The sequence below is a fragment of the Aulonocara stuartgranti genome (assembly GCF_965226115.1).
Source record: "Aulonocara stuartgranti genome assembly, chromosome: 7".
Taxonomy (NCBI): domain Eukaryota; kingdom Metazoa; phylum Chordata; class Actinopteri; order Cichliformes; family Cichlidae; genus Aulonocara; species Aulonocara stuartgranti.
Genome location: NC_138945.1, coordinates 12,241,898 through 12,261,592, shown reverse-complemented (window position 1 = coordinate 12,261,592; position 19,695 = coordinate 12,241,898). Strand labels below are relative to the sequence as shown.

Below are 19,695 nucleotides of genomic sequence, written 5' to 3'. Positions count from 1 at the left end.
ACATGTTCAGAGCATGCGCAGTCGACATCAACGAGTTTACGGAAGTAGCACTCGGAGGAGATTATTCCCACTGCGAGAGTCACCACATTCCCAAACCAGAAACCGTGGATGGACAGATCGATCCGCACTGCAGTAAACGCCAGGACCGCCTCCTACAATGCGGGTCTCGCCACTATCGATATGAGCGCCTACAAAGCGGCCTCATACGGCTTGCGGCGCGCGGTGAGAGATGCCAAACGCCGGTACCGGGAACGTGTGGAGTTCTGCTTCCACCAGGGCGACACACGGAGTATGTGGCACGGACTACGCACCATTACGGACTACAAAGCCAGGGACACTGCGCCGATCAACGCCGACTCTGCATTCACCAATGAGCTGAATCGGTTCTACGCCCGTTTCGAGGTTAGCCAGGCGGATAATGCTATCTACCGCCTGACTACCGAGGACAGTGACGTCATCAGCGAGAGTCCGGTGACCAGCATCGCGGAGCATGACGTCCGAGCGGCACTGAGGAGAGTGAACACAAGGAAAGCGGCGGGGCCAGACGGCATCACCGGCCGTCTGCTGCGCTGCTGTGCTGACCAGCTAGCAGGTGTGTTCACTTACATCTTCAACGAGTCCCTGGCGAAGTCTGTGGTCCCCACATGCTTCAAAAGATCCACCATCATCCCTGTGCCCAAGAACAGCAAACCCTCATCCCTGAACGATTACCGGCCAGTTGCACTGACCTCGGTAGTAATGAAGGTGTTTGAGAGGCTGCTGAAGAACATCATCTCCTCCTCCATCCCAGACACCACAGATCCGCTGCAGTTCGCCTACAGATCCAACAGATCCACAGAGGATGCCATCGCCCACGTCCTACACACCACTCTCAGCCACGTGGACAAGAAACAGGGTAACTATGTGCGAATGCTGTTTGTTGATTACAGTTCAGCGTTTAACACAATAGTGCCCTGCAGACTGTTCACAAAGCTGAGGGATCTGTGACTTAACAGCCGTCTGTGTGCATGGGTGTTGGACTTCCTCACTGGCAGAACTCAGGTGGTGAGGGTGGGCAGGTGCTTCTCCAACAGCATCACCATCAACACAGGAGCACCTCAGGGATGTGTCCTCTCGCCACTGCTCTACTCCCTCTACACTTCAGACTGTGTGGCCACCCATGGCTCCAACACCATTGCCATTGTGAAGTTTGCTGACGACACAGTGGTGTTGGGTGCCATCTCCAACAACGATGAGGCGGCCTACATGGATGAAGTGAAGAATCTGGCATCGTGGTGCCAGGACAACCACCTCCAGCTGAACGTCAGCAAGACCAAGGAGCTGGTGGTGGACTTCAGAAGGGGTCAGCACAGAGACTACAAGCCCATTATCATCAATGGAGCTCCAGTGGAGAGGGTGCAGTCCTTCAAGTATCTTGGTGTCCACATCTCCTCAGACCTGACATGGGCTGCCTTTTTGGTCCAGACCAAAAAGGCTAGGCAGCGCCTGTATCACCTACGACAACTGAGGAAGTTCAGGGTCTCTCCAAAGATCCTCAGGATTTTCTATACAGGCGCTGTGGAGAGCATCCTCACACAGAACATGACATCGTGGTTTGGGAACAGCTGTGTGAAGGACCAAAAAGCTCTCCAGAGAGTGATCCGTACAGCAGAACGCTGCTGCAGGATTGCTCTCCCCCCGCTTCAGGACACCTACACCAGGAGATGCCGGACTAGAGCAGCGCAGAGACTGAAGGACCCGTCCCATCCAGGCAACAAACTGTTCCAACTTCTGCAATCTGGTAGAAGGTTCCGCATCTTCCGGGCAAGGACAGAGAGACTCAAGAGGAGCTTCTATCCCCAAGCCATCCGTGCCCTAAACACACACACCCGCCCTCTCACATCATCTATAATTGACTGAGACAGGACTCTCTTCCAGACACTCTAAACCAAGGCACAATGTACATTTCAATTCCTTTAATTTTAAATATGTTTATATTGTCTATCCTGTAAAATAGTCAGATGTCTATTCATATTAATGTACAGAATTCACCTGCTTGCTGCTACTGCTGCACATTCACCCAGTGTATATAATATATATATATATATATATATAATGTTCTTCCTCTACCCCCCCCCCCCCCCAATTTTTGCACATGTCGAGGAGCGTGTCAGGCTACATTTCACTGTGTGTTATACTTGTATAACTATGCATGTGACAAATAAAGAAACTTGAACCTTGAATACCATCCACATTTCACCAGGGCTTGTGTTTCTACCTGATGACATCCACAAAACACAGGGGCCTGTGATACTGGCTGATGCCATCCACATTACACCACTACCAGTGCTTCCTGTGAGGCCATCATCACCACACCAGGGCTTGTGGTGCTGGATGAGGCCATCCACATTACACCAGGGCCCAAGAAACTACCTGGTACCACCTGGCCTTTTTGACGGCCACGTCTGGCCCATGTACCTGAAACATAAGAACATGGAGCACATGCCTGTGCCACGGCATGTGCTCCCTGTGAGGCTATCGTCACCACACCAGGGCCTTTATTGCTGGTTTAGGCCATCCACATTACACCAAGGCTAGTGCTCCCTCTGAGGCCAACTTCACGACAGCAGGGCTTGAGCTACTGTCTGAGGTCATCTACATTTCACCAGAGCCTGTGTTGCTGGCTGATGTGATCCACATTACACAAGGGCCTGTGCTACTAGTTGATGCCATCCACATTAAACCAGGGCCTGTGGTGCTGGCCAATACCATCGACATTTCACCAAGGCCACTGTTGTTTGCTGAGGCCATCCACATTACACCAGGGCCAGTGGTGTTGGCCAATACCATCCACATTTCACCAGGGCCAGTGAAGTTGGATGAGGCCATTCACATTACACCAGGGCCTGTGGTGCTCGCCAATACCATCCACATTACACCAGGGCCAGTGGTGTTGGCTAAGGATATTCACATTACACCAGGGCCTGTGGTGCTGGCTAATACCATCCATATTTCACCAGGGCCAGTGTTGTTGGATGAGGCCATCCAAATTACACCAGGGACAGTGCTTCCTGTGAGGTCATCATAACCACACCAGGGCCTGTGGTGCTGGCCAATACCATCCACATTTCACCACGGTTTGTGTTGCTGTCTGATGCAATCCACAATACACAAAGGCCTGTGCTACTGGCTGAAGACATTCACATTACACCAGGGCCTCTGGTGCTGACCAATACCATCCATATTTCACCAGGGCCTATGGTGCTGGATAAGGCCATCCACATTACACCAGGGCCTGTGGTGCTGGCCAATACCATCCACATATCACCAGGGCCACTGTTGTTGGCTGAGGCCATACATTTTACACCAGGGAGAGTGCTTCCTGTGAGGCCATCTTCACCACACCAGGGCCTGTATTGCTGGTTTAGGCCATCCACATTGCACCAAGGCTAGTGCTCCCTCTGAGGCCAACTTCACGACAGCAGGGCTTGAGCTGCTGTCTGAGGTCATCTACATTTCACCAGAGCCTGTGTTGCTGGCTGATGTGATCCACATTAAACCAGGGCCTGTGGTGCTGGCCAATACCATCCACATTTCACCAAGGCCACTGTTGTTTGCTGAGGCCATCCACATTACACCAGGGCCTGTGCTACTGGCTGACACCATCCCCATTACATCAGGGCCAGAGTTGTTGGCCAATACCATCCACATTTCACCAGGGCCAGTGTTGTTGGATGAGGCCATTCACATTACACCAGGGCCTGTGGTGCTCGCCAATACCATCCACATTACACCAGGGCCAGTGGTGTTGGCTAAGGACATTCACATTACACCAGGGCCTGTGGTGCTGGCTAATACCATCCACATTTCACCAGGGCCAGTGTTGTTTGCTGAGGCCATCCACATTACACCAGGGACAGTGCTTCCTGTGAGGCCATCTTCACCACAACAGGGACAGTGCTTTTGGCTAAAACCATCCACATTACATCGGGGCTATTGGTCCTCGCCGAGGTCATCCACATTTCACCAGGGCCTGTACTGTTGGATGAGGCCATCCACATTACACCAGGTACAGTTCTTCGTGTGTGGCAATCATCACCAAACCAGGGCCTGTGGTGCTGGATGAGGCCATCCACATTTCACCAGGGATTGTGTTTCTGCGTGATGACATCCACAAAACACAGGGGCCTGTGATACTGGCTGATGCCATCCACATTACACCACTACCAGTGCTTCCTGTGAGGCCATCACACTACAGCAGGGCCTGTGGTGCTGGATTATACCATCCACATTTCTCCAGGGCCAGTGTTGTTGGCTGAGGCCATCCACATTACTCCACTGCCAGTGCTTCCTTTGATTCATTCATCACCACACAAGGGCCTGTGGTGCTGGCCAATACCATCCACATTTCACCAGGGCCACTGTTGTTGGCAGAGGCCATACACTTTACACCAGGGACAGTGCTTCCTGTGAGGCCATCTTCACCACACCAGGGCCTGTACTGTTGGATGAGGACATCGACATTACACCAGGGACAGTGCTTCCTGTGAGGCCATCTTCACCACACCAGGGCCTGTACTGTTGGATGAGGCCATCCACATTACACCAGGTCCTGTGGTGCTGACCAATACCATCCATATTTCTTCAGGGACAGTGTTGATAGATGAGGCCATCCACATTACAACAGGGCCATTGGTGCTGGCCAATACCATCCACATTTCTCCAGGCTCAGTGTTGTTGGCTGAGGCCATCCACATTTCACCAGGGCTTGTGTTTCTGCCTCATCACATCCACAAAACACAGGGGCCTGTGATACTGGCTGATGCCATCCACATTACACCAGTGCTTCCTGTGAGGCCATCATCACTACAGTAGGGCCTGTGGTGCTGGATTATACCATCCACATTTCTCCAGGGCCAGTGTTGTTGGCTGAGGCCATCCATATTACTCCACTGCCAGTGCTTCCTTTGATTCATTCATCACCACACCAGGGCCTGTGGTGCTAGCCAATACCATCCACATTTCACCAGGGCCACTGTTGTTGGCTGAGGCCATACACTTTACACCAGGGACAGTGCTTCCTGTGAGGCCATCATCACCACACAAGGGCCTGTACTGTTGGATGAGGCCATCCACATTACACCAGGTCCTGTGGTGCTCACCAATACCATCCATATTTCTTCAGGGACAGTGTTGTTAGATGAGGCCATCCACATTACAACAGGGCCTGTGATACTGGCTGAGGACATTTACATTTCACCAGGGCCTGTGGTCATGGTTGAGGCCAACCACATTTCATCAGGGCCTGTGTTGGTGGCTGATCCCATCCACATTTCACCAGGACCACTGTTGTTGGCATAGGCCATACACTTTACATCACAGACAGTGCTTCCTATGAGGCCATCTTCATCACAACAGGGCCTGTACTGTTGGCTGAGGCCATCCACATTACTCCAGGGACTTTGGTGCTGGCCAATACCATCCACATTTCACCAGGGCAAATGTTGTTGGCTTCTACCATCCACATAACACCAGGGACGGTGCTTCCTGTGAGGCCATCTTCACCCAACCAGGGCCTCTGCTGCTTGTTGATGCATCCACATTTCACCAGGGCAAATGTTGTTGGCTTCTACCATCCACATAACACCAGGGACGGTGCTTCCTGTGAGGACATCTTCACCCGACCAGGGCCTCTGCTGCTTGTTGATGCCATCCACAATACACAAGGGCCTGTGCTGCTGGCTGATGCCATCCACATTACACCATGGCCAGTGGTGTTGGCTGAGGACATTCACATTACACCTGGGCCTGTGGTGATGAACGATATCATGAACATTTCACAAGATCAAGTGGTGTTGGGTATAGCCATTCACATTACACTGGGTGTGTGGTGCTGACCAATACCATCCACATTACACCAGGGCCTGTGCTACTGGCTGATGCCATCCACAATACACAAGGGCCTGTGCTGCTGGCTGATGCCATCCACATTACACCATGGCCAGTGGTGTTGGCTGAGGACATTCACATTACACCTGGGCCTGTGGTGATGAACGATATCATGAACATTTCACAAGATCAAGTGGTGTTGGGTATAGCCATTCACATTACACTGGGTGTGTGGTGCTGACCAATACCATCCATATTTCACCAGGGCCTATGGTGCTGGATGAGACCATCCACATTTCACCAGAGCCTGTGTTGCTGGCTGATGTGATCCACATTACACAAGGGCCTGTGCTACTCGTTGATGCCATCCACATTAAACCAGGGCCTGTTGTGCTGGCCAATACCATCGACATTTCACCAAGGCCAGTGTTGTTTGCTGAGAACATCCACATTACACCAGGGCCTGTGCTACTGGCTGATGCCATCCCCATTACACCAGGGCCAGTGGTGTTGGCTGAGGACATTCACATTACGCCAGGGCCTGTGGTGTTGGCCAATACCATCAACATTTCACCTGGGCCAGTGTTGTTTGATGAGGCCATTCACATTACACCAGGGCCTGTGGTGCTGGCCAATACCATCCACATTACACCAGGGCCAGTGGTTTTGGCTGAGGCCATTCACATTACACCAGGGCCTGTGTTGCAGGCTACGACCATCCACATTTCACTAGGGCCAGTGTTGTTGGATGAGGCCATCCAAATTACACCAGGGACAGTGTTTCCATTGAGGCCATCATCACCACACCAGGGCCTGTGGTGCTTGCTGATACCATCCACATTACACAAGGGCCAGTGCTGCTAGCCTTCCACATTACCCAAGGGCCTGTGTTGCTGGCCGAAACCATCCACATTTCACAAGTGCCAGTGGTGTTGCTGGCTGATCTCATTCACAATACTCAAGGGCCTGTGCTACTGGCTGATGCCATCTACATTACACCAGGGCCTGTGGTGCTGGTCGATACCACCGACATTTCACCGGGGCCAGTGTTGTATGCTGAGGCCATCCACATTACACCAGGGACAGTGCTTCCTGTGAGGCCATCTTCACCACACCAGGGACTGTGCTGTTGGCTGAAACCATCCACATTACATCAGGGCCAGTGGTGTTGACTAAGGCCATCCACATTACACCAAGGTCTGTGGTGCTGGCCATTACCATCCACATTTCACCTGGGCCAGTGTTGGTAGATGAGGCCATCCACATTATACCACGGCATGTGCTGCCTGTGAGGCTATCATCACCACACCACGGCCTGTATTGCTGGCTTAGGCCTTCCACATTGCACCAGAGCTAGTGCTCCCTCTGAGGCCATCTTCACGACAGCAGGGCTTGCACTGCTGTCTGAGGTCATCTTCATTTCAGCAAAGCCTGTGTTGCTGGCTGATGTGATCCACATTACACAAGGGCCTGTGCTATTCGTTGATGCCATCCACATTAAACCAGGGCCGGTGGTGCAGGCCGAAACCATCCACATTACACAAGGGCCTGTGCTACTGGCTGATGCCATCCCAATTACACCAGGGCCAATGGTGTTGGTTGAGGACATTCACATTACAACATGGCCTGTTGTGCTGGCCAATACCATCCGCATTACACCAGGGACAGTGCTTCCTGTCAGGCCATCATCACCACACCAGGGCCTGTGATGCTGGATGATGCCATCCACATTACACCAAGGCCTGTTGTGCTGGCCAATACCATCCACATTTCACCAGGGCCAGTGTTGTTGGCTGAGGCCATCCACATTACACCACCGCCAGTGCTTCCTTTGATGCCATCATCACCAAATCAGGGCCTGTGGTGCTGGCCTAGGCCATCCACATTACACCAGGGCCTGTGCTACTCGATGATACCAACCACATTTCACCAGGGATTGTGTTGCTTCCTGATGCGATCCACAATACACAAGGGCCTGTGCTTCTGGCTGAGGACATTCACATTACACCAGGGCCTGTGCTACTCGATGATACTATCCACATTTCACCAGGGATTGTGTTGCCGGCTGATGCGTTCCAGAAAACGCAAGGGTGTTTACTACTGGCTGAGGATATTCACATTACACTAGGGCCTCTGTAGCTGGCCAATATAATCCACATTCCACAAGGGACAGTGCCTCCTGTGAGGCCATCTTCACGACACAACGGCCTGTGCTTTTGGCTGAGGCGATCCACATTACATCACGGCCTGTGATGCCGGCTACTACCATCAACATTACACGAGGGACAGTGATTGCTGTGTGGCCATCTTCACCCCACCAGGGCCTCTGCTGCTCGTTGATGCCATCCACATTACACCTGGGCCTCTTGTGCTGACCGATATCATGCACATTTCACCATGGCCAGTGGTGTTGGCTAAGGCCATTCACATTACACCAGGGTGTGTGGTGCTGACCAATACCATCCATATTTCACCAGGGACAGAGTTGTTAGATGAGGCCATCCACATTACAACAGGACCTGTGCTACTGGCTGAGGACATTTACATTTCACCAGGGCCTGTGGTCATGGCTGAGGACAACTACATTTCATCAGGGCCTGTGGTCATGGCTGAGGACATTCACATTACACCAAGGCCTGTGGTGCTGGTCAATACCATCCACATTTCACCTGGGCCAGTGTTGTTGGATGAGGCCATCCAAATTTCACCAGGGACAGTGCTTCCTGTGAGGCCATCATCACCACACCAGGGCCTGTGGTGCTGGATGAGGCCATCCAAATTTCACCAGGGATTGTGTTTCTGCGTGATGACATCCACAAAACACAGGGGCCTGTGATACTGGCTGATGCCATCCACATTACACCACTACCAGTGCTTCCTGTGAGGCCATCATCACCACACCAGGGCGTCTGGTGCTGGATGAGGCCATCCACATTACACCAGGGCCTGTGGTGCTGGCCAATACCATCCACATTTCACCAGGGCCAGTGTTGTTGGCTGAGGCCATCCACATTACACCATTGCCAGTGCTTCCTTTGATTCATTCATCACCACACCAGGGCCTGTGGTGCTGGCCAATAACATCCACATTTCACCAGGGCCAGTGTTGTTGGCTGAGGCCATACACTTTACACCAGGGACAGTGCTTCCTGTGAGGCCATCATCACCACACCAGGGCCTGTGGTGCTGGCCAATACCATCCACATTTCACCAGGGCCACTGTTGTTGGCTGAGGCCATACACTTTATACCAGCGACAGTGCTTCCTGTGAGGCCATTTTCACCACACCAGGGCCTGTACTGTTGGATGAGGACATCCACATTATACCAGGGACAGTTCTTCCTGTGAGGCCATCATCACCACATCAGGGCCTGTGCTACTTGCTGATGCCATCCACATTACACCTGGGCCTGTGGTGCTGACCAATATCATGCACAATTCACCAGGGCCAGTGGTGTTGGCTGAGGCCATCCACATTACACCAGGGACAGTGCTTCCTGTGATTCCATCATCACCACACCAGGGCCTGTGGTGCTGGCCAATACCATCCACATTTCACCAGGGCCACTGTTGTTGACTGAGGCCATACACATTACACCATGGACAGTGCTTCCTGTGAGGCCATCTTCGCCACACCACTGTGTTAGTGGCAGAGGCCATCCACATTACACCCGGGCCTGTGTTGTTGTCCGAAACCATCCACATTTCACCAGGGCTTGTGTTTCTGCCTGATGACATGCACAAAACACAGAGGCCTGTGATACTGGCTGATGCCATCCACATTACACCACTACCAGTGCTTCCTGTGAGGCCATCATCACCACACCAGGACCTGTGGTGCTGGATGAGGCTATCCACATTACACCAGGGCCTGTGGTGCTGGCTGAGGCCATCCACATTAAACCAGGGCCACTGTTTTTGGCTGAGGCCATACACTTTATACCAGCGACAGTGCTTCCTGTGAGGCCATTTTCACCACACCAGGGCCTGTACTGTTGGATGAGGACATCCACATTATATCAGGGACAGTTCTTCCTGTGAGGCCATCATCACCACATCAGGGCCTGTGCTACTTGCTGATGCCATCCACATTACACCTGGACCTGTGGTGCTGACCAATATCATGCACAATTCACCAGGGCCAGTGGTGTTGGCTGAGGCCATCCACATTACACCAGGGACAGTGCTTCCTGTGATTCCATCATCACCACACCAGGGCCTGTGGTGCTGGCCAATACCATCCACATTTCACCAGGGCCACTGTTGTTGGCTGAGGCCATCCACATTACACCAGGGCCTGTGCTTCCTGTGAGGCCATCCTCACCACACCAGGGACTGTGCTTTTGGCTGAAACCATCCACATTACATCAGGGCCATTGGTCCTTGCCGATGTCATCCACATTTCACCAGGGCCAGTGGTGTTGGCTAAGGCCATCCACATTACACCAAGGTCTGTGGTGCTGGCCATTACCATCCACATTTCACGTGGGACAGTGTTGTTAGATAAGGCCATCCACATTACAACAGGGCCTGTGCGACTGAATGAGGCCATCCACATTATACCATAGCTAGTGCTCCCTCTGAGGCCCACTTCACGACAGCAGCTGCTGTCTGAGGCCACCTATATTTCACGAGGGCTTGTGTTGCTGGCTGATGCGATCCACAATACACAAGGGCCTGTGCTACTGGCTGATGCCATCCCCATTACACCAGGGCCAGTGGTGTTGGCAGAGGACATTCACATTACGCCAGGGCCTGTGGTGTTGGTCTATACCATCCACATTTCACCAGGGCCAGTGTTGTTGGCTGAGGAAATACACATTACACCAGGGACAGTGCTTCCTGTGAGGCCATCTTCACCACAACAGGGCCTGTGCTACTGGCTGAGGCAGACTACATTTCACCAGAGCGCATGTTGCCGGCTGTGGCCATCTACATTTCACCAGGGCCTGGCTGCTGTCTGAGGCCATCCACATTACACCATGGCCTGTGCTTCCTGTGAGGCCATCTTCACAACACTAGGGCCTGTACTGTTGGATGAGGCCATCCTCATTACACCAGGTACAGTTCTTCCTGTGTGGCAATCATCACCAAACCAGGGCCTGTGGTGCTGGATTAGGCCATTCACATTTCACCAGGGATTGTGTTGCTGGCTGATGCGTTCCACAAAACACAAGGGCCTTTACTACTGGCTGAGGATATTCACATTACACCAGGGCCTGTGGTGCAGGCCAATATAATCCACATTTCACCAGGGCCACTGTTGTTGGCTGAGGCCATACACATTACACAAGGGACAGTGCTTCCTGTGAGGCCATCTTCACCACACCAGGGCCTCTGCTGCTCGTTGATGCCATCCACATTACACCTGGGCCTGTGGTGCTGACCGATATCATGCACATTTCACCAGGGTGTGTGGTGCTGACCAATACCATCCATATTTCACCAGCGACAGAGTTGTTAGATGAGGCCATCCACATCACAACAGGGCCTGTGCTACTGGCTGAGGACATTTACATTACACCAGGGCCTGTGCTACTGGCTGAGGACATTCACATTACACCAGGGCCTGTGGTGCTGGCCGATACCATCCACATTTCACCAGGGCCAGTGTTTTTGGATGAGGCCATTCACGTTATACAAGGGCCTGTGGTGCTAGCCAATACCATCCACATTACACCAGGGCCAATGGTGTTGGCTGAGGACATTAACATTAGACCAGGGACTGTGTTGCTGGCTGAGGCCACCTATATTTCACGAGGGCCTGTGTTGATGGCTGATGCCATCCACAATACACCAGGGCCAAAGATTTCTGTGAGGCCATCTTCACTAGAACAGGGTCTGTGCTGCTTGCTGATGACATCGAAAATACACCAGGTCCAGTGATTCCTGTGAGGCCATCTTCACCAGACCAGGGCCTGTGCTGCTTGCCATCCAAATTACCCAAAGGCCTGTGTTGCTGGCCGAAAACAACCACATTTCACCAGGGCCTGTGGTGTTGCTGGATGAGGCCATCCACATTATACCAAGGCCTGTGCTACTCGTTGATACCATCCACATTTCACCAGGGCTTGTGTTGCTGGCTGATGCCATCCACAGTACACAAGGGCCTGGTCTACTGGTGAGGACATTCACATTACAACATGCCCTGTTGTGCTGGCCTATACCATCCACATTTCACCAGGGCCATTGTGGTTGGCTAAGGCCATACACTTTACATCAGGGACACTGCTTCCTGTGAGGCGATCTTCACCACACCAGGGACTGTACTGTTGGATGATTCCATCCACATTACACCAGGGCCTGTGCTACTCGATGATACCATCCACATTTCAGCAGGGCCACTGTTGTTGGCTGAGGCCATATACTTTACATCAGGGACAGTGCTTCCTGTTAGGCCATCATCAGCACACCAGGGCCTGTGGTGCTGGATGATGCCAACAACATCAACAACAACAACAATCTTTATTGAAGGGAATCATTGCCATGGTAACAACAAATGGTAGTTAAAAAAAATGTAGCATTAACAAAGATGAGGAGATACATTTACTGAATACCAAATAAAGACACCTTCAATGCTAAAGATATCACAAGTGTAATGTAATGTTGCTATGGTTTAGATTTTATTTTCTATCATTCATAGACTATGATGTGTTTGTAGCCACATGGACATCCCACACTGATTTCAGGACCCTGCAAAGAAAACAACATGGCCACCATGTTGGATTTTTGGAGTCACAAATCTGGGCTAACGTTAGCAAGCTGCATTCAGAGAAACTATGGATTTTGGGACTTGTGAGCCATACTTTTCGCTGGCAGCTTTATCTACATTTAAATTAAATCAATGTCTCTCCCAGAGCTCCAGTTCGGTGGCGTCTTATATGGCTCGATCACCTTACACTGGTACCAAGGTCAAAGCTTTCAAAGTACGGACATCTACATGCGTTTTCGATCTGGATGGGTAAATATGGTTGTCATCAGAGAGGTGAAGAACAAGAAATTGTTGTTTGCTGAAATGAATGATCACGTGTAAATCTTATATTTTGTTGACTTGGAATTTTACAGTGAATCAGTCCTACAGTTTAAATGAGCCTCCATTGACAGACTAGGTTACTGTGGAAATGCAGGGATTGGCGTGATTTGACCTGTAAGGCAGGGTCAGGAGGGGTGTGTTCACATGTTGGTGCCATATTCTACGCCCTTCTGGCTGCTGTAAAGAAACACGAAAAGGCAGCAGCTATCCGGCATTTTGGCTAAACTCAAAGACGTTCATAAGATGACTGGAGAGCAAAGGACTGCACTACTGTTTTGACTTTCATGTGTGCATGTCCCAGTAGCTCTGATGTAACGTGAAGACTCTTTTAAAGCAAAGAAACAGATGAATAAAATACTAGCATTTTACTCAGCAAAACTGAAGTGGATGGTTTGTGGATGGTTTGTAGCAGTTAGCAGGCCAGACTATTTGTCATTAAAAAAAAATACTCCAAAAGGCACCATGAGCACAAACACAGTTGAGAGGTTCAGTTCAGCCACAGTGTATTAGTGGAAGCCAAAGAGTTCATCAAAGAGGACATGCACCCAAACTTTAAGCCTCAGCAAAACTGAAGCAGTTTGATTCTGAGAAAGAGTTCAGTTATCATAGACAGAAACTATCCATGTTTAAAGTTGGACATTTTAACATGGGACACCCATGATTCCCAGCCTCAAGTGGCCACTATTGGAACTGCATCTTTCAGCACCTCAGTGCTGCTTTTCTTTTCCAGCCCCAGATGATGTAGCTTTGTGTACCTATCTACACCCTAATTACAAACATTGGTAAAAAAAAAAAAAGAAAAGGAAAAAAAAAGTTTTCTTAAGTTTCTAACTTTGGCTTGATTCATGGCTTCCTCTTCATTGGTCCATACATGATGTAAGTATGTATTCTAGTTGTCAACTAGAAAGTGCATTTTCTGAAGAAACTGCAGTGTGAATGCTTGAATCTGAATGTATGCATTGAAATGAATTAATTGCTGAATTTTAAGTTAAAAAGTTTGAATGAGAAAAAAAGAAAAAGAATTTAATCTGAAAACAAAAGTGCTGAAGTGCTAAAAGCTGACGTTTACACAGAAGAAGAAGTTGGAAAAAAGCTGAAAATGTTTTAATTGTAAATTAGAAAAACCTTAGAAATGAGAAAAGAAAATTTAGAGTCAGAAAACCTCTGAATGAATATTAAAAGTTCATATTCTTTGAGTCACTGAATGACTAAAATGTGATCCCTCCACTTGGATCCACACAGTTTAAAAATTTTAAATGTCTGAGCTTTGAAAGACAAGGTGCTGGAAAGAGAACAACGATGGCAATGTTTTGAGGGTAAAATCATACCTGTAGAGCAAACACTGAGGACACAGCAGCAGTTGAAAGAGAAGTGTTTAAGATGAATCTTGGCAGAGTGAGAGACAGAGCTAGTTAAGCAGGCAGGTGTGAGCCTGGTTGCTATAGTGACTGCACCCCATTGTGTGCGTGTGTATGGAGCCATTGCTCCATACACACGCACACAGACATGCGCCTCACTTCTGCTGCTTAAAATGAACAGAAAAGTCATGTGAGTGAAGTTGGCCCCCCACCTTCTTCAAATCCAACAAAAGTGGTATCAAACGTTTGTGCTACGTTTGTGCTGGTTTGTGCTGCAAAAATTTTCATTTCTACTACTATCATTTTAAAGATATTAATCAAAATTTCTAGAGGTCATCAGAGGTCAACCAGCCCCCCCACATTACCCAAATCCAACAAAAGTGGTATCAAACGTTTGTGCTACGTTTGTGCTGCTAAAATTGTCGTTTGTGCCGCTTTCATTTTAAAGATATTAATGAAAATGTAAAGGTCAAAAGGTCAACCAGCCCCCCCACATTAATGGAATCGAACAAAATTGATGTCAAATGTTTGTGCTACGTTTGTGCTGGTTTGTGCTGCTAAAATTGTCATTTGTGCCGCTTTCATTTTAAAGATATTGATAAAAATTTCTAGAGGTCATCAGAGGTCAACCAGCCCCCCCACAGTAATGGAATCAAACAAAACTGGTGTCAAACGTTTGTGCTACGTTTGTGCTGGTTTGTGCTGCTAAAATTGTCGTTTGTGCCGCTTTCATTTTAAAGATATTACCAAAAGTTTCTAAAGCTCAACCAGCCACTTTCTTTACCGTAAAGAAATTGAGAGATATTAACCAGCATTGGATATTTTTTTCTTATGATCACACTCTTAAACCTAGTAATCAAACTGCAATAACTTATTTAAAAACTAGGTTAAATATAGCATTTAAAATAATTAATGCATTCGGTTAGAGAAAAAACTTTATTTGCTGGTAACAAAATACAAAACTACGAGAACAATGTAGTATATATGTTTCCTGTTAGAAAAGGTAAATACATTGAACTGTCTGAGCCTCACAAGTCTAATACAATAACTGAAAAATAACAGCTATTTCCATCATCTAACTCACAAACTAGAAAAGGACTTTCTTTCATGAGATCTTGCCATCATTTCTTTGTGTAGAGCACAGCGTGCGGACATACGCTGGTGTTTTCAGATGCTATGGTTACATCCTTTCTTAGGTCATCATACATCTCCCAGATGTACGGGGTCCTGTTACAGAATGTCATATAATGCCCGAGTGTTTCTGGTGTTGGGCCCTCCTGAAATGTAATGACTGCTTTCAGTGTGAATTTCTCTCCTTGAAGTAGCAGAGTGGATGGGAATTCAGTAAGCAAAAACCTTTTTGGACTGTGAAAACTGTGCTCCAGAGTTTCTGTAGAGCATTTTCCAAGGTCTGTGTCAATCTGTTAGGGAAAATATTCTAAAACACTTCTTCAGTAAAGACTCAGAGAAGAGAAACACACAGAGTTCTTGCTAGCAAGGGCAGCTCCCTACTGAGAGACTCAGGTGAGGAACTGCCCTGGTCTTTATTTTATACTCCATTGAACGTATGTGTGTGTGTGTGTGTGTGTGTGTGTGTGTGTGTGTGTGTGTGTGTGTGTGTGTGTGTGTGTGTGTGTGTGTGTGTGTGTGTGTGTGTGAGAGTGCGTCTATGTGGTATGGATTGACATTTGACCTGCGCTGTACCTGGGCTCCGGGGACATTTCGACTTTTTGCTGTGTATTCATGTGTCCCCCTAAAACATGACTTGTAAATGTGCCCTTTAACAAGTGTATGTCGACGGCAATACGAAGACGGATTAAAAACACAAAGGTAAGCCTTTTTTAATGTAAAATGCACCATGACTTTAATACTATATGAAATTATAGGTGCACAGGCCTATATTAAACTGGTTTAATTTATGCTTTATGGACTGTTAGTGAGTCTTTGAAGAAGTAAAACGGCCCCAGCGTTTGTCATTGAGTAAATAAAATAGGGCTGACGACTAACCGCGTCAACGCGATAAAGCGGGCTAACCCGTGTTAGGATTTACTCGGTGTTAAAGCATTATTGTGGCTTAAACGTGTTAATGCCGACATCGCGACTAACGCGATTAACAATTAAACCAGCGCAGTCTGAGTCAAAATCCCTGATGTCGCTGTTAGCTAATTTCGGGCAGTTTGTCCAATGTCTGTCCATTCTGCTGACAGCCCTAAAATAAAAGCAAGGGTATAAGTGTATTTAGTCGTGTATTTATTTATATGCCTGAAGAAAAAACTTCTTACAGTTTTGATGCCTAAGCTTTCTCAGTACTTGTATCACTCTCTGCAGTCGCCATTACAGAAATGTCACATGTCGCCATTTTGAGTACTAGGCCTTTAACATTTTAAAAGAAGGCATAAATTAGGACTATGAATAAGTCAGCTGTGTTTATGCTGTAAACTACACTACTGCTAGTTTTGCTACTACTGATGATGATGACAATGATGACGTTAATCGTAATACTTTATATGCTTTGGTAATACAGCCAATCAAAACGTACAGGAGAACATGCGAAGGAGACGCATTCCTCCACGGGAGGATGCAGTCTGTCATGTTTCTGCTGGAAGGGACAAACTGGGACTTGATATCCACTACATAAATGCCTTCAAAGGTAAGTTGGTCTTTAGTTTGGATTAGATTTGGAGTTTGTCACTTTGTCTTTTGTCACTCACTTGGTATGCCTCTGCAATTCAGGTCGGGGCATTTTCACGACTGTTCCATTCCAAAAAGGAGACTTCCTTTTGGAATACAGAGGTAAACTCATAACAAAAGAAGAATGTGAGCGGAGACACAGAGTTTATCATGACAGCCTGAAGGTGTTCATGTTTGAATTCAAGTTTGATGGAAAACTCTGGTGGTGCATATTATATCAGTGTAGTTTGATTAAGATTAAATGACACATTGCTTTTGATTTATGAAAAAAAAAAGCTTCCTAACTAACTAGTTAAGCTAATACTTTTTTGCCTAACCCCACAGTGTGGATGCATCTCAAGAAGATGGGTCATTAGGCAGACTTGTCAACGACAACCACATCAGTCCAAGTGCTAAGATGAAAATATTAAATACCAATGGAAAGCCCCATCTATGCTTATTTGCAAGCAGAGACATAAGTCCAGGCGAAGAAATAGACTATAATTATGGTGACTCGGATTGGCTCTGGAGATGCAAGGTATTTCTACAATTGTACTTTTTGGAACTGATAAATTGCATACCGTAAGCCATTTTTACATTTGTACCTACTCAAATTGGCTTAACGTGACTTAGGGCATCTAGTTTTTCACTGAAATTGAGTATCACCTACTGTGCCTGGGGTCACTATAGCAATGCAGCCGAGCATCCAGTGATATAAATGCCACAGCAAGCATGGACGTCAAGGTGACAAAATGCCTGCTGCTCAGTCTATACTTTAGTGTTCAATTCAGGGATCACGCTGTTAATTTTGGTCGCTATTTCAAACATTTCAGAGTTTCAAAAATGATGGCTTGGATTTTCACGAAGGAGGCGCACTCATAACTTATCGAGTGACACCATTGACCAGCCACCTGGTGGCATTCAGTCTATGTCAAATTTTCTGATCACTTTGGATCACTTGGAACCTTGGTGCAGTAGTTACTGAAAAACTACATGGTACTATAACCTACTGGAAAAACAGGGGTAGGTACTAATGGAAAACAGGCAATTGTGATGGCTGCCACATCAAAGCCCTCTAAAAGCACTAAAAAAATATCAGCAGGTATGCAGAAATAAAAAAAATGGCTTTCGGTTTCTAAATTTTAACAGTGATTGATGTTTAATGTGATTCTACACAGCAAAATCTCCAGTGTTAAATTAACACTGGAGAGTGTCTATAAGGGTCCACTGTGTGGACCCTTATAGACAGTGTTAAATACAACACTGTTGAGTGTTAAATTAACACTTTTGACAGTGTTATATGTTTAAAAGTAACCTAGTCAGTTTTGAAGATTAACAATGGCTAACACTGAGCAGTGCTGATTTTCTAACACTGGAAAATAACTCAAAATGTTAGAAATATTCCAGTGTTAGAAAATCAGCACTGCTCAGTGTTAGCCACTGTTAATCTTCAAAACTGACTAGGTTACTTTTAAACATATAACACTGTTAAAAGTGTTAATTTAACACTCAACAGTGTTGTGTGGACCCATATAGACACTCTCTAGTGTTAATTTAACACTGGAGATTTTGCTGTGTAGCCTCTTTAGTTAGATTCATTTTAAATTTTGGCCCTCGAAGATAAATGGGCCCTAGTGACAGTTCGTTGCTGCTACAGGTGATTGTTTTACTCCTTTAGCAATGGCTTAAAAAATAAAGAAATCACACTGACTATTTGTCTCTTAATCATAGGGACTTAAATTCTCTATACATGACAGTGAATATTTTAAAGACATTAGCTTGAAACTTATCTTTCTCATACAGTTTATTTAATGTTTCAAAAGCCTCTTCAAAAATGCACTGTATATTCATTTTCTATCTGTTACACACGAAGACTGAGACCAGCCAGATTCAGAAGACTGTGAGCTGCCTAAAGCCGCAACCAAACAGCTTTCCAAACAATGATCTGGACCTGAAACATCCAGAGCCTGAAAGGGTAAATATAATCCAGTGTACCACTTAATGAACTAATAATTTAATCTATCATCATTCTTTATGGATGCTGTGTGTGTGTGTTTGGCAGTCACCTGGGTGTGATGTGATTTACATGGACCGTGGCTTGTAGGTCCTTTTCATTGTTTCAAAGTGCAAGTCTGGATAACATCTGAGTGTGTGTGTGTGTGTGTGTGTGTGTGTGTTAACCACCCAAATGTGACTTAGGAGGACCACACTGTTATTGGGAGACTCCGTCAAAGTTTGCTTCATGGTGACATCACTCTGGTTTTAGGAGGGGTCTTCTTGTATTTTTTGACAGTTTGACCTACAGCATGCAGAACTGACTACATGTGCTTTGTTTCTATGTTGAAATGGTTTGAAACTCAGGCTTGAACATTAAGATAGATAGTGTTAGGTATTTTAGTACCATGGTAGCATTTACTGGATATTGTTTTATAGTGACATTATGCAGGAAAACTCTGTCATTCAATAAGGCCCCTTTGTTTCAGTGTTTTTCTCTTTGACCCAAGAATTGATGTGTGAGAATCACAGGCTGGTACAAGGTTGAAATACCACAGAGATCACTCCCTCAGCTACATTAGTTTCTTAATCTTTTAGACGCCTGTTGAAGGCCAAATGGTTTGTTTCAGATTTCACTAATGAAAGAACTCTTCGTTTTGTGCCTTGAAAATATGTCGCTGAGATAATCACAATTGTAGCTGAACTGATAAACTACACAAAGGATGCTTCTTCACCCAAGGGCAGGAAGACGCTGCCTTATCTTGGTCTGTA

General features: G+C 47.3%; 1 protein-coding gene across 1 annotated transcript; it reads left to right on the top strand.

The window, feature by feature from the left end:
* The first annotated feature begins 16,032 nt into the window (after positions 1 to 16,032).
* Positions 16,033 to 18,036, top strand: LOC309711736 (histone-lysine N-methyltransferase set-1-like). The gene is made up of 6 exons (XM_082542199.1): positions 16,033 to 16,089; positions 16,784 to 16,909; positions 16,993 to 17,155; positions 17,275 to 17,467; positions 17,620 to 17,673; positions 17,763 to 18,036. The coding sequence occupies exons 2-6, from the start codon at positions 16,807 to 16,809 to the stop codon at positions 17,871 to 17,873; spliced, it is 624 nt and encodes a 207-aa protein (XP_082398325.1). The 5' UTR covers positions 16,033 to 16,089; positions 16,784 to 16,806; the 3' UTR covers positions 17,874 to 18,036.
* Positions 18,037 to 19,695: the final 1,659 nt, after the last annotated feature.

Bases quoted from the DNA above. Each gene is read 5' to 3' on its own strand.
- LOC309711736 (XM_082542199.1), top strand. From the start codon at position 16,807: ATGCGAAGGAGACGCATTCCTCCACGGGAGGATGCAGTCTGTCATGTT. The intron at 16,910-16,992 runs GTAAGTTGGTCT...TCTGCAATTCAG, and splicing joins CTACATAAATGCCTTCAAAG to GTCGGGGCATTTTCACGACT. The intron at 17,468-17,619 runs GTATTTCTACAA...GGGTCACTATAG, and splicing joins ATTGGCTCTGGAGATGCAAG to CAATGCAGCCGAGCATCCAG.